This window comes from Corapipo altera, unplaced genomic scaffold (genome assembly GCF_003945725.1).
Source record: "Corapipo altera isolate COAL_440 unplaced genomic scaffold, ASM394572v1 1, whole genome shotgun sequence".
NCBI lineage: Eukaryota > Metazoa > Chordata > Aves > Passeriformes > Pipridae > Corapipo > Corapipo altera.
Genome location: NW_020884873.1, coordinates 37,087,970 through 37,102,969, shown reverse-complemented (window position 1 = coordinate 37,102,969; position 15,000 = coordinate 37,087,970). Strand labels below are relative to the sequence as shown.

At 35.3% G+C, this 15,000-nt stretch overlaps 1 protein-coding gene across 2 annotated transcripts in view; it reads left to right on the top strand.

The window, feature by feature from the left end:
• The window catches only part of ARID2 (AT-rich interaction domain 2), a 102,792-nt gene that overhangs the window by 43,716 nt on the left and 44,076 nt on the right, over window positions 1–15,000 (top strand). For both annotated transcript variants that reach the window (XM_027659508.1, XM_027659499.1), the window contains 2 exons: window positions 12,917–13,050; window positions 13,857–14,075. In XM_027659508.1, coding sequence (XP_027515309.1) covers window positions 12,917–13,050; window positions 13,857–14,075 — 353 coding nt within the window. The remainder of the gene's footprint in view (window positions 1–12,916; window positions 13,051–13,856; window positions 14,076–15,000) is intronic.

Genomic DNA, 15,000 nt, shown 5'->3' with positions numbered 1-15,000 from the left:
TGACAGCCTTTAGAACTATTCAGAACTTATGCACGGTATAGAAGGCCCTGAGGTAAGAAAGAAAACATCTGGATGATTATCTAGGAAAATGTTTATTTACTTTCTTATGGATTGCTTAATACAGATACGTTGAGACTTTGTTGCTTTCCATAATGAACTTTTTTCAGTCTTAGAAGTCCCTATTGTTTGCCTCTTGAAGAGGTACACAGAATGTTAATTGCAGAGCACTTGTCTTCCCACAAATTCTTTCCATTCAGAATAACTGGCAATACAATAAGCTTTACTGGGTTTATGCGGGATTTGAAAAGGCTGGTCAGTGCACAGTAGAGGATCAGGTTTTATCTCCTCTAAACCACAGACCACAAGCAGGGACTATATACACTCCAGACGTTTTATGATACTTAATACTTGAATACTATTGATACTGGGCTGGGTTTTGTGACCTTTCTATAGAAGAATGTAATTTCTCTTCCAGGTATGCTCAACACATTTTTAGTATCTATATGTCAGATACTATGTAAGCTTAGAATTTGAATAGTTTTATTATGTATTTCACAACAGCATTCTCACTGAGTAATTTGTTAGATAAAAGTAGAGTTGCTGGTTTATTTTTTCCTTCTAATATTCAAAAATTCTCTTCCTTTTGCCTCTAAAGCAATTTGCAGTGATTATCTTCAATGCCTGAGATGGGTATTTCCCAACAGGAAATCTGATCTTTGGGCTTTATCTGTATTCATCATGCCTGTTTGTTCTCTTTCTTCTATCTTTGTATATGTTCTGATGGCTTTACATTACAGTTATAAAAAGCAAAAAGAAGATACTTCTTGATTATTATGTCTCTGGTAATTTTAAAATCCCTTTCGACAGAGTGACACTTCATCTGTTGTTCCGCTTTTCCTCATGGTTTATCAGAATTAGTGTTAAGACAGAGGCCATCTGTGTAGCATTCAGTGTTTCTCTGGTTATATCTATATGAGTGAATTAAGTGTGCCTGAGGCTAATTGACACAACATGGGTCACGTCCATATTCCTAGCCCCAAAACAGGGTAACTATATCCAAATTTACTTCTGGGAATGGTCCTCTTACAAAAGATAGTTTCTGAACGGTGCCTTTAAATTACCTGAAAGAATGCAAATTGGCCTGGACAGAAGTTGTTTTGGGTGCTTTTCTAACAGTTCAGTGGTACAGGCAGTTCATTTCCATGCACAGGAATGCTTACAGCTCTGTTGATTTTACTGGTCTAGATGTGTAGCCTTTACAACTCTAGACAGCTAAATCAATATGTTACGTCTTTATCATCGTCTCTAAATTTGTACTTAGCTACATTCTCCGAATGCACTGGGATGCTTTAAGCTGTATAACTGCATATTGTTAGGTGATGAAAAAAATGTAAAATTAGTCATTATTATTTAGTTTCAGTCTGCATAGGTTTGTGTTTATTTAAAGCATACACATATTTTTGAGTATTTTTTATGAAGATCAGATTACATTCCTTCTTGCAAACTGATTTCTGGTAACATTTCGAGATAAAGAAAGCACTTGCTCCCAAGGCAGCTTTTCCCTCTCCACTTAAAGCTTCAAGAATTAATGTTCCTAGTGTGCAGAATCCCAGCAGGATTCTCTTAATCAGATTTTTTTATTCCATTCTTACTTTTTTCATTAATATTTGATCCATCTGGTAAAGTGTTCAAGAATTAATTAATTTTCATGTTTTTGTTTGATTTACTGCATAAATAAGGACGTTTAAACTAGTACATTTACTTTAGTTATGTGGTCAGAGTGTGGAATACAGACTAGCAGATTATAAACAGATTTAATTACAGGAAAAGACTGATTCCTAAAATGAAGGCAGAAAAGCACAGTTGTTAAAATTGCGCAGAAAGTAATGATGAAATTACAGATAGTTACATGAGGTGAAAAAATGGCATGGCAATATATTTTTAATAAAGACTTGCAGATTCTGTAAATTTAAGAAACTTCTAAAAGCATTAGAAATCAGTAAATTCTGGTTTTTTATTATGTGTTTTATGGGTTTTTTCTAGGAACTGTTGAAGAAGACTGAAAGAAGTATTGTGGAAATGTTTACCATGGTGGCTAGACCAATTGCCAAAATATAGAAAAGCCATTCCTAGGCTGCTCTTTTCATGAGAATTGAATCTACAATTACTGTTCTCTTGTATAATACCCTTCTAGTTACCAGTCTTGCTATGTGAACCTATGGGCCCTTCTTGTCACAGTACTCCCAGAATGTAGCAAAGAGTATGGATTAATAAATGGACCAGGGGAAAGGGCCATTTTCCAATAATTAAGATAGTACTTTGACTGTGTATAGTCTGGACTTTCAAGTCTCATTCTAGAAACAGCTGACATGTTTTGTGTTAAGACTGTTTGAATAACATCCATAAGCAACATTTCTGTTGGCATAGTTATTATGAAATACACAGATATGAGGTGCTACAAATTTTTAATGTTTTAAGTTCCAAGAGCATTTTTGTCTTACTACTGCAGTCTCAAAAATGTGTCATGTTCCTAAATTTCACAAACACACAAGATAGTATTTGCAGTTGAAAAGAAGTACGTAAGTCTTTGCAGATGAAACAGATTCCAGTTTAGCAATGTGTTTTGAGTAAGTGTGCAATTGTATGTGATGTGCAGCCATTCACATGTTCTGCTATTTGCTAGATTATGACTTTATAGGATAAATTTATTCTACACAGCCAAAGCAAGGTAAGTGACTATTACCGTCTGTGATAGTGTAGAGATCTGTGTTATTTATAATGGTTTGAGAGAAACTCAAAGAACTGGGAGTTATTGGTGGGATAAATCCTTTTCAGGGCATTATTGTTGTGTAAACAACTTTTTTGTGTAGTGGTTAGCAGGCAGAAAATTAAAGAATTTGCTTCTTGCATGCAAAACCCCCCTGTCAAGTTTCTCTGAAAACTGTAATGAAGTCTCTGAAAGTTCAAAAGACAACCATTTGTGTGCAAAAAATATCAGCCCTCTTGATCTACATTTGATAGTGGAACAGTGAACTAAAAAAAATAGGGAATCACTTCCTTAAATTTATGTACTAGAAGGCCACTTTGCATCCTGAGTTTGGGGAAAAAAACTAAGACTGAATTGCCATAAAAATTTTCGATGAGAACAGCTTTTCACTCTGTGCTCTGATGGAATGTTGTGATGCTCTAACAAGTGTTGTTTCTTTCTCCACTTTCTTCTGTGCTACCTGAACACACAAAAAAAGGGGGCAAAAATCTTTATCTGATTTAAATTTCAGAATAGTTAAATAATAGACAAGAGATGTGATGGGCAAATGGAGCTATACTTGTTTATAATGCGCATGTAGTTTTCTTCATATAGTTAATGAAATGTTTGTAGGTTACTTACACAGCTTTATATAGTCAGCCAGTTTAACAGCTACTCATGTTTACCTTTCTGAAAGTTACACAACTTTGTATGCAGTATACATTAAATGTGAACCTGTGTATTTGCATTAAAATGTCTTTGTATTTGTAGTTGGTTGTCTCAGGAAATACGTCTGGTTGTTTATCTGTGGTGTTCAAAGACTATAATGTGTTTTGTGTGCTTTTGCTTTTTTCTAATCTTGTGAGTAACTAATAGATTTTTAGCTTTGATATTTGACAAGTGGTGAGCCACTATTTTTTAATGGAAGTCCCAGCTTTAAAACATGCTTGAAATTACCATTGTGTAGGAATGGTATCTTTGCATTCTGTGTTTTTTTTGAAGTAAATATGTATTTTATATATATATATATATACATATTTTAAAATATTTCCATGTTAAATACACTTACTAGATAAATACTGTCATAATGTCACCTAGTCCTAGGTTGTGTTTGTGAAAGAATGCACATAAACAAATGATTTTTATTTTAGTATTTACCTGTCTTGGTCACCTAAATAGTGTTCACTGAACGCAACTTTTTGTGTTCTGTGCAGACTGTTTTACAAGACCGTGTGTAACTAATGCTATGTCAGAAGATGTAGTTAGTTAAAAGTATTACTATTACTGTATCACAATATGTCTTACTGTGCAGAGACATTCATTTGTATTGCTACCAGCTTTACAGTGGATACAGAAATACTTAAAATTGTTGTAGAGGCTTTCATAAGGTGGTGGTATTTGGGGTTTCGGTGGCAGTCTGAAATAAAATGTCTGGTGTGGGTGGTAGTATGTTGTTGTGACTTGCTATGGACAAACCACACAATGCTTAGTTATGATTTCCTGCACGTGCCTACAGGGTTTCCTAACTTGTGGTACTATTTGTATTAGTGCTTCTTTGCCATTCAGATACTCTTGTGTTCAGGCATTGTAGGGAAATCTAGGTGATACTGCAGATTATTTCTTAATACGGAGTAACTTCGGGGTTTTTTCAAGAATTTGTGAGAATGTTATGGAGAAAGTAGCAAATATGGAGTGTTCTGATGTTTTGCTTGAAGAGAGGAAGTCAGATTGCAGTTACACTTGAGACTTGATGTCATCCTAAATGGCAGTAGAATGACTATATTAGTAAGAGGAATGCATCTGGGAATTGCCTTTGTTGCAAAGTTAATTCCCAGATTCATTCTGGAGAATTAGTACTGGTAATAATGTAATAATAGTACTGGTATAGGTCAGATATTCGTGGATGTGAAGCCCGTTTGGTCTGATGAAACAGCTACTGAAGCAGTAAGAGGTGATGCTGGTTTTGGCAAGTAGTGAGAATGCGGTAGAGGAGTTAGTCCTGTAATATAACTGTGAATCCACAGCTGTGGATCACAAGTGGATTCAGTTTAAATGAAATTTAAAAAATAAATTAATACAAGCCTATATAGCAGTTTATTTATCCTGAATCTGTTGGAGTTCCTTGTAGCGCAGTTTCTTCAGAGGCTGATGTCATCAATATCAACCCCAGCCACCTCAGTCTTTTGAAGTTGCGCTGCAGCATAAGCACTTTAGTTGGCTGGCATATGTCTTTTGTTATTTCCTTTCTAAACTGGAGCATCATTAGTATGAAAGCATAAAATATTATCTTCATTTCTTTCCTCCTGATGTTCCTATAGATATTAAGAAAGTATTGTCAGTGACCTTAGAGTGATTTTGCGTCTCTTTCTTCTTGTAATGTCTAACAAAGTGAAACTCGCAGGATTGCTGATACTCATAAATTTTAGACTTCTTCTGAAAATAAATAATATATCTTGCCTTGACAAAGATTCAGAATTTAATGAAGGCATGTATTTGATTTTCCCCTGTTTGCAAAGGCTTTTTGGGTAGGATAAGAATTTTTTTACTGAATTTCAAGCAAACTGCAAATTGGACCATCTATCATGTAGCCCCACATAATCTGTGTTACAAAACGTTAACCCGTTTAAATTCCAGTGAGTGCAATTGTAGCTTGTATGTGGATATGGTAAAAGGGCTTGGACTGAGTTTACTCTGCACGGGGCCTTCTGAGTTTGCTCGGAGTTTTCCTAAAGTGTGACAGAATGTTGTCAGGGTGGAGGCTGGCTGGTGGAATCCCTGGTCTGGTGTATGTGGTCTGATGGGCCTGCATGGGAGCTGATTCCAAGCAGGCCAGCTCAGGCTGGCAAGACAGTACTCTGGGTGCACGTCGTGGAACACTCGACCAGGTGCTTGAAAAGCACAACTTGTGGGAGCTTCGTACTGATCTGGCTCGCTGGCCAAGTACAGCATTAAGAGTCTTGATTTGGCAGCCTGTCCTATTAGGTGGTCACAATAAAGCAGAAATCAAACAAATAATGCTGAGAGTCACATGTGGAGTGTTTCATTGGAAACCTTATGTGAGATAGGCAGTTTCTGAGTTAGACAAGGTGAATATGGAAAACATAAACATTGTTTTTGAAGGATTCAGCTGCAAATATCAGTTCTGACAATTGTATGTAACTGTTGTATTGGAATTCATGATGCCCTCAGGACCAGGGGGAAAAAAAGCCCTGAAAAGATTGCCGATGACACTGGGAAAACACTCAAGTTGTGAAATCAAGTTTGAGGCAGTTTGTTGGTGTATGCTAAAAGGTTGAGCAGAGCCTTGGAGTGGATTGTTGTATTGGCATTTCCAGAAACTATTTAGGATAACTCTTGGGACAGGGTTTTAATAAGTGAACATCTATGAGATGAGTAAAGAAGTTGGACGTTGTTTAGGGAAGCTGCAGGTGCAGCTTTGTGAAGTTCTAAGCAGGAGTTTCATTGCAGAGTGTGGCACCAGTCTCCACTGTGTGCACCAGCAGCAACAGCAGAGTCAAGTATGAGTGCTTTGGCCCTGCTGAGAAACAACCTTCTCTGGGATTCAAATACTGACTGCTGTTACGCCTCATAAATGGATCAGATTTTCAAGTGACTGTACCAGGCATAGATTCAGATATAGGACTGTAATGGATTGTCTGATAAAGATGTTATCTTTTGAAAAGGTTGCAGCTTTCAGTTGGCATCACAAGTTCCTGAGTTGTCATGAGTTCCTTAGTCCTTGAGGTCAGAGAAAGAGTCAGGTTGAATTAGGGGCAAAGAGGGGGCCATATGCAATGATTCTCACTTAAGGTGGCACAAACTGGAATATTCGATAGTGTGAAATCCTTATTACAGTAGGGATTTTGTCTCATGACTATCTAAAATGTTAATAGGATTGCAAAGAGGGAGAGGGAATGCAAGGGATGAGCAGGAAGAGCGTATCTGTCTCCCATTGTAGCAGGTGTTCAGGCTAACAGAACTGGTGCAAGGTCATGTTGTCAGTCCCTACTGGTAATGCTACCAGAAAGACAGTTTCAAGAAAGGTGAGGTGGAGAACTGTGGTAGAAATGGCACCTGCTTGTTTTTCACCTGGATACAAAGATGAGGGAACTGATAGTTGGACTGTGATGGTTGATGTCTGCACTGTTTTGCCAGGCACTGGCTTAGTACATATTTGTTAAGTTTATGGTGTCCTGATATAGGGAGCCAAAATACCCAGATGAGCCAGATGTTTTATACTGTTACATAAAACAGTTTGTGGTATACTCTAAGCCCATTCAGGGCTACTGTTGATAGTAATTTTACATGCCTCTAGATGTACCTAGTGTAGACTTCATTTTATTAGCATTTTTTCCCAAATGTCTGAAAATAAGCCTGGAAATAACTTGACTGTCTTGCTACTTAAGTAAGTATTTTTCATGGGCAAAAATATTATTAATCTTCATAGAATTTTCTCACAGACTTCAATGGAACAAAGTGACTTACTGAAGTTCTGTCAGAGGAACAGAATGGGTAATATGTTAATTTGATTTTCAAAGGTATATGATCTTTTGATTTCCAAATTGAGAGATCCTTAAAGTAACCAGATTTTCAGAAAGCATTGAAATAACTTTCCCTTGAAAAAGAGCCAGCCTGCACATGTCTCTGTGGTTGCCTGTGTATTTTCCAATTTTGCAGTACTTTGCATATAATTTAATTCTAGCTATTCACCAGACCTGTGTGAGTTTTGTTAGTTTTGGGGAGTGGTGGTGGTGGTGTTTCTGTTTGGGGGGTGTGTGAGTTTTTTAATTTATTTATTGTTCCATTTATTTATTTATTTTGTTTATTTTAAGTTAAGTGTCTCAGATCAGAGGCCTAATCCAAGTTGAAAGGCCAGGAGTGGCTGTAAATTGCTACTGAGTTTCGTTCATTTCGGTTTCTTGAATATTTTGCATCATGTGTACACTGGATAACCAATTCAGGATGACATGCTAACAGTGTGGAGCACCTTTCTACATGTGTACAGAAGGCAGTTTTCCTCATTACTCCGCTTCCACCAAGGCTTCAGCGTAGTACTTAAGTGGGCTTTTTTTAAAGACGTCTTCGAAACTTCCATATCCCATGTACACAGCTTGCTTCATTAGTAATTTCATTCTGGTTCCTCTTTTAGTTAGTTGCTTTAATTCTTTTTTGTACAGATTAGCCATATCTTTCTCTATTGGGACTTAGTTGTTCAGTTGGCACTGAAATTAAAAGAGAAGATTAGAGGACAGAGATCTGCGTCACTGATGTATACCACCTGTGACTTTGCGAAATTAAGGAAGCATTTTGAATTCCTAAAAACCTTTTTCTGTGTTCAAAGTATATGTTTCTAGCCTGTAACTACAGATCTGAGTTGTTTTGAAACATGAGATTAGCCTTTTGTAACTCATTATAATGTATGAGCATTTGCATAACTGTTTTTCAGTAATAGAAAAGTCCTATTTGTTGTTTTTAAATTTCTTGTATATTTAAAACAAGACCTGTGTTTATGCTGAACTGTTCTGCTGTTTGCATAGTAGCTGTTTGCCAGACTGGTAAGATCAGAATTTAGTAAAACTAGTAAAGCTCCTGTACAAGCTAATTTGCAAAGCTCCTTCTCTACGCTAAAATTCCAGGCCATGCATTTTCTCTGTAGGAAATGAAAGGAGGGTTTGGAGGATTGAGGTCTGTAGAGCTATCTGTAAACAGTTGGTACTTATGTAGCATAAAGGAATCATACTGAAGAGTCTATTATGGTTTGGGTATTATGGTTGAAATTCAGTATTACAGTGCTGCTAAACTCAGTGGATTGAGAAATAGTGAAACGTCCTCCGTCTCTAGTAGCAGTATCTTAAAGGTAACAAAGTGTTGTGTTAGAGGTGGGGAAGGTATTTCTGTCATTTGGTTTTGTTCTGGGGTTGCGTTTTTCTTGGGGTGGAGAAGACAGGGTTTAGCATTTGTAAATTATGCTTTGGGATTGTTGAGAGTTTGTTTTGTTTTGTTTGTGGTTTTTTTCCTTAGCAAAGTTGATAGTTTGGGGTGAGATAGGAAAAGAGGATTGTTGTTTGAAGAGGTGGAACCTCAATAAGTTGAATAGCAACAAAAAGAGCTCAGAGTTTAGGGAAGTCTTTGTTTTGGCATAGGGAAAAATTAAATCAGCACTAAAGGTTAACTTGAATCCTAATTTCCTATGAAATGCTTAATAAGAAATTAGTGAGTACTGTGTGACAATTGTCAACACCGTTTTAGTTTGCAAATGTTTTTCAGAGCAGAAAAAGGAAAACAGATTTTTGAACTTCCAGGTTTTCTGTGTGTGGCAGAACTGTTTTAACACATTTTAATAAAGTAGGTATTAACAGAGGATATTCATATTGTTTGGGTCTGCTGGGCATGACTTTAATAAAAAGCATAAGGTTAAGTATTTGCATTTTATAGTACGGAACAGCATGGATTGTTTTATGGTGTATATTGCCTTTTATTTTTTTATTTTAATACTTAAATAGCTGCTCAGTCTTGGTAGAATGGACAAGTTCAGAATTAATTTGCAACCTATGTTTTTGAGTATCATGTGTTTCTGTATAGGCGTTTTTACTTCATCTTATTAAATGTTTTTATGAAATCTTATTTTCAATAATGAGAGTGTTTTGTGCTGCTTAAGCTTTGAATCAGACCAGTATGAGAAAATTAGCTCTAGCCCTGGCACTTCTGAAGTCCCATTAGACGAGCTACAGCAGTGTAGAAATAGTACATGCACTATCCTCAGCTGTGTACACCTGCTTTTCCCCTGCATCAGCTCTAGTATTCATCTGACCCCATTTCAGTTTGAAAAATCACTGCAAAGCTGTTGTAGAATCCTCTTAGTTTGTGAAATGAGCTTTCTGAAGTGTGAGTGACTGGACAGTCAGAAGGAGGGAAGGTCAGGCTGCCTCTGAGGTAGTCCTTTAGATCTTGGCCATAAACACACAAACTGTTAAAATCAATTAGATTACAGATTTGATTAATCTGGTTTAGGACTTTGAAGGCTTATCTTTTCCTTAATGTGTCTTTTCCTCAATTTCAGCAGCTTTTGGGGATCTCATAGGAGTACAAAACGAAGAATGTGTTTGTGCGTGTGTAGGAAAGAATAGTTTCAGGGCTTGGGGTTTCTTTTTTCACTTGGTATTAGAAGTTAGACTAGTTTTGTGAAATCATCATTTCATCATTGGTCACCTCAGTTAGTACAAACTCACGTAAACCATGATGACTGTGATGACAGATCCAGTAATTTATTGAACTGTTTGAAAGCCAACAGAAAAATGCTGGTAGCAGATAGAAGATGGGACTTTTGCATCGAGCAGAGTTTAACTGAATGTATTTTAATTGTTCCCATAGTTCATTTTGCACCAGGGTAAATCAGAAGTACTGTGGTCCTACATACTGCATCTGTACATACTACTTACTTGCACATATAGTTCAGGATCCTGCACAAATGTGTTCTCTTTCAAGATTTTAGAGGCTGCTGTTAAATTTTCTTAAAATAGTGATCACAAATGCATACAGGTGGGAGTTCAGCCTGGCAGAATACATAAGCCACTGATATTTTTTCAGTTGCTAGTCACTACAGTATTTTCTGCACTCAGAAGGATCAGAGTAGGGGAGAGATACTGGCCAACATATTGCTGTACATAGTTCAGAACAATGAGCCTTAAATAAATGCTTCTGTCAGTGAAAGAATAAAATATTTTCTAAGTGATTTAAAACCATGGATTTCTAGCTTTCACAATCAGAGATGAGTGTTTTGTCCAGGAAACCTTGTTTGTGTAGCTGTATTCAAGTATCTGCACAGTTATTTTGAGAAACCAGTACAGATACACTTTAGAATGGAGTCATGGGACACATAAGATTGCATAGTAAATTATTTACCAGGCATTCATGTTTTAAATGTAGACTTGAATGTTTGACTATGCTACTATAGTTTCATACTTTTAAAAATATTTTTATGAATTATATTCCACAGTGTGTGTATTTCTCTCTTCGCTACTTTTAAATTGCTTAATCCCTTACTATATTTAATATTAATCTCCCATGCAGAGTTTGAGCATGGTTCTGAATTGAGCTCTGATATGCTCTCCAGAGTGTGTATGTATAACACACACAGATTTGTATTAAAAACCCTTACTTATTTTGTTGTGGGTTTTTTGTAAGTTATTCTGAAATGTTAAGTTCTCAAATAAATGTTAATATGGAAAATGGAATTCGTCACATCTAATCTTTTTGTGTGTGTATGTGATTACCATATCCAGTGATGTAATGTTCATTTATGGAATGCTTAACAGTTAATTGATATTGGAAGGAAATTATTTTTTTTTCTTCTAAGTAGAGCTTGAATAGCTGAAAGCAAATAATAAGGTACAATAAATCTATGGTGGTACTTCTCTGAAAAAAATGGAAGAGGAAATAAATTAATAAAACAGTTACATAAATACTTAAGCCACACTCTCTAAATGACCTTTAGAATGCAACAAAAAATATTTCATTAGCAGGGAGGTGTGTCATTTTATTTTTAATTTTCCCCCTTGGAGTAGTGCCTTTGATTATATGCTGAGAATCACCTTTTGCTGTATAGAAGCTACAGATTGTATTTGCTTTTAATTTTTGGATATAAGATGTAAGCTAGAGGAAAGAAGTAGGCTAAAAGGATAAGGAAATGTAGTGGAAGATCAAAATTAGGGGTTAGATTTTAGGACAGGCTTGAGCTATGACTTTAAATAAGTTAAAAACAATTTTACAGGGTTTTACTTTTTCGGCAGATTTTAAATTGCAACCTGACTCATGTAAATGAGATTTTTCAGTTTAAAAATAAAACCCAACCATATTTAAATGTATTTTTTAAAATCCCTAGAAGCAAATGATTATGCAGAGAAGATTTTTGCTGACTACTTAACTCACTCAAGAGTTTACGTAATAAGAAGGGCACTATGGCAGTGGTTCACATAACAATAACATAGGGAGTCCTTTGAATATCCTAAACCTTAGTCAGACATGAATCAGTTGTATTTGCTAACATTTTAAAGGTATGGTTATGTCGTTGATGTCTCATTTCATGAAATAATTACTGATTTAATGCATGTGGAATATTCCTCAGAGGTCAGTGGAAATACTGTTTTCTTAAAATCTTTCTGATTCACCATGAGTTAATGACGTCAGTGTCTACAGACAAAAATTATGCCAAAAGCTTGTTTTCTCCTCATATGTTAAATATTTTTAGCATATACAAAGAGAAAGATAAATGTTTTAAACTAGTACGTGATTATAAATTATTTTTATTTCATTGACTTGGTATTGTCATTTTTCAGCACAGTTAAACTTTGTAAGTTTAGGCAGCTCTGATCTTGACTTAATTTCATGAACGGTTTTGCAACTACGAATCAGTGCGAAATTAAGGCTACAGTGAGCCTTTTAAATTGACTTTATGGTACAAAGTTCTGAAAGTTATAGTTTTTAATGCCAAAATAACTGTTCACTGAGATATTTAATTTACCAAACTGGTTGACTGTTTACATTTGCTGTACATAACTTCTGTGCTTGCAGTCCATTCTTTGTACAGTATATCAGCATTTTTTTCCCTAAGGGATTCAGAGGGATTTCCAGTAGTTATTAGCTACAACCATGACTCACAGCTTCTGATCTTGAATTGCTGCCCTTGGTATTGCTGAATTCTGTTACTCTTGTGTAATTGTTAGGACTTGCTATACTGTTTCTCCTTAGGCAAGGTAAAAAGAAATAAATATTTTTCTGGACTTGACCCCAGTATATGTTTTGCTAAACCTATACAGAGTAGATTTTATGATTCTTTCATCTGCAGAGTTATCTTGGGTAGCAAAAGCTGAAGCTGATTTTGGGAAAAATGGACTTAGTCACAAGCAGGCTCAATAGGTTGCAATTTATCTAGGTGCCATGGAAAAATGTGAAGAAATTTAATATCTAAATCAATATTTCCACATATCTACATTTTCTGTGTCACGTGTTGTCAGTCTGACTCAGATTCTGTTTTTTACCACTTTGACTATTTTTTCCAGTAAATTCCCTGTTTCTACAGTTGGTTTCCTTTGGCAGTTCAGCTCTTGGGGTGAAGGATTTACTCATACTGTATATATACCAAACACTTTTTTTTTTATAATTTTATTCCAGATATCTAGAAAAGTATGAAAAAGTCCATCATTTTGGGGAGGAGGATGATGAGGTACAACCAGGCAATCCAAAGCCACAACTTCCTATTGGTGCAATTCCAACTTCTTATAACTACCAGCAACACAGTGTGTCAGGTAAATATTTGATGGTAAAAGTGCTGTTTCTTTAATGTGTGTGTGCATAGATACATATGTAGATATATATGTATATGTCCGTGTGTGTATATATATATTTCAACAAGCTACAGAAGTAGAGTATAGATAAATTTAGAATATTATTAAAACTGTCAAATCTGTAGGACGCTCAAATGATTAATTTAATAGACTTAAAAACCTTTCCACTGTTAACCACAACAAAATAAATATGAAAATCCATAAGCTATTATTCTTTACAAATGTTCTCCTTTTTAATTAGCAGGGCTGCATAGTTACTTGTCTTACAAAAAATTTACCTTGAAAATTTGCACAGTGTGTTTCTGTCAGTCTGTCATGTCTTTACAGAGTTGAATACTTGAACTGAGCTAACAATTAGTTAAGCTCTAAATCAGAAGCTGGTGGGCTCTGTGGAATGGATGTGCAATTTTTTGCATACAAATTGACTCCAAATTGTATTAGAGTTCTATTCTGCTTTAATTAAAGCCTGTGTTTTCAGAGCTTTTCGTTGGGAGAACATGCTGCAGTATTGCGTTCTGGAAATGATGATGGAATTAATATATAACTAGAAAGGTACACAACAAAGTAGAGTGTGTGTCAACATTTTGGCCTAAGACTAATGGAAAAAATTGTACATTGAATACTGTAAAAACTTGTTAAAAACCACAATACTTAATTTATAAACTTCTAAAAAAGTTTTATTCATAGTAGTATTGCTTAATGTATCATCTCAATGTAATTCGTTTAGCTGTGAAAATGTTATTTGCTTGGGTTTTTTTCTTATTTAGATTATCTTCGTCAAAGCTACGGGCTGTCTATGGACTTAAACTCACCAAATGACTATAATAAATTGGTGCTTTCACTGTTATCTGGACTCCCAAATGAAGTGGACTTTGCAATTAATGTGTGTACTCTTCTTTCAAATGAAAGCAAGCATGTTATGCAGCTTGAAAAGGACCCTAAAATCATCACTTTACTGCTTGCAAATGCTGGGGTGTTTGATGACAGTAAGTATGTAACAACATTTTTGCAACAGAGAGAGTCATCTTTCACAACCCTTGATAATTAAAATGTTAATAGCTTATTTCACTGTAATATACTTATATCTACTTTTTCTTTTTACCTTCTCCACAATTACAGGTTTTATCAGGCATTACAAATACCTTTTAAGTTTGGTAATTTAAAAGAATTATTTAACAGTTTAGTGAAATGTAAGAATTAGCTTTTTGTTGATAGGTTTAACTGTTCAGGATGCTGAATTAATAGCATTGGATTTCCATCTGTTTGTAGTGTATTACTACTTCCTTCTGAATTCGTAGGACCATGCTGACTTCATAATTCTTTTCTAATAACAGTTGCAAGTTTAAAAATCTGCAAATTTAAAATTGAAAAGTCTGAAAACAATGACTTGCTAAAATTTTTATCCTGATACTTCACTACACATTCAACTACAGTAAAATTCAGAATATAAAAAACATGAGATAAAAATCTCTAATCTGATTTTCAGAATTAATGAATGTGCTAGCACGTAAAATTTCTAAGAGTCTATTCCATCAAAATACTGAAGTATGTGAAATAAATTCTTCTCATTTTTTTCAGTGTGGCCTCCATGCCAAATTATTCCTTGTTAATTGTTTGTTTGTCTTTCTGTCAGGAGAGGGGGCAGACAAAAAATAAGTTAACCTAAACTATCGTAAAATCATAACAGCATAGCTCTCATCTTGAGGTGCTGAGGAAGTGTTTATAGGTTTTATGTGCTTTTTGGGGGGTCATGGTTGGTTGGTTGGTTGGTTTGGTTTGATGGGCTGGGGTTTTTTTTATATTGAATTTCAGAAATTGCCACAATAAGAAATTGCTCAAATGAACCTTTTCAGCTAAGCATAATTAAGTCTGATAGTATTGATTATCATATCTGTTTGAGTATCAATCTAC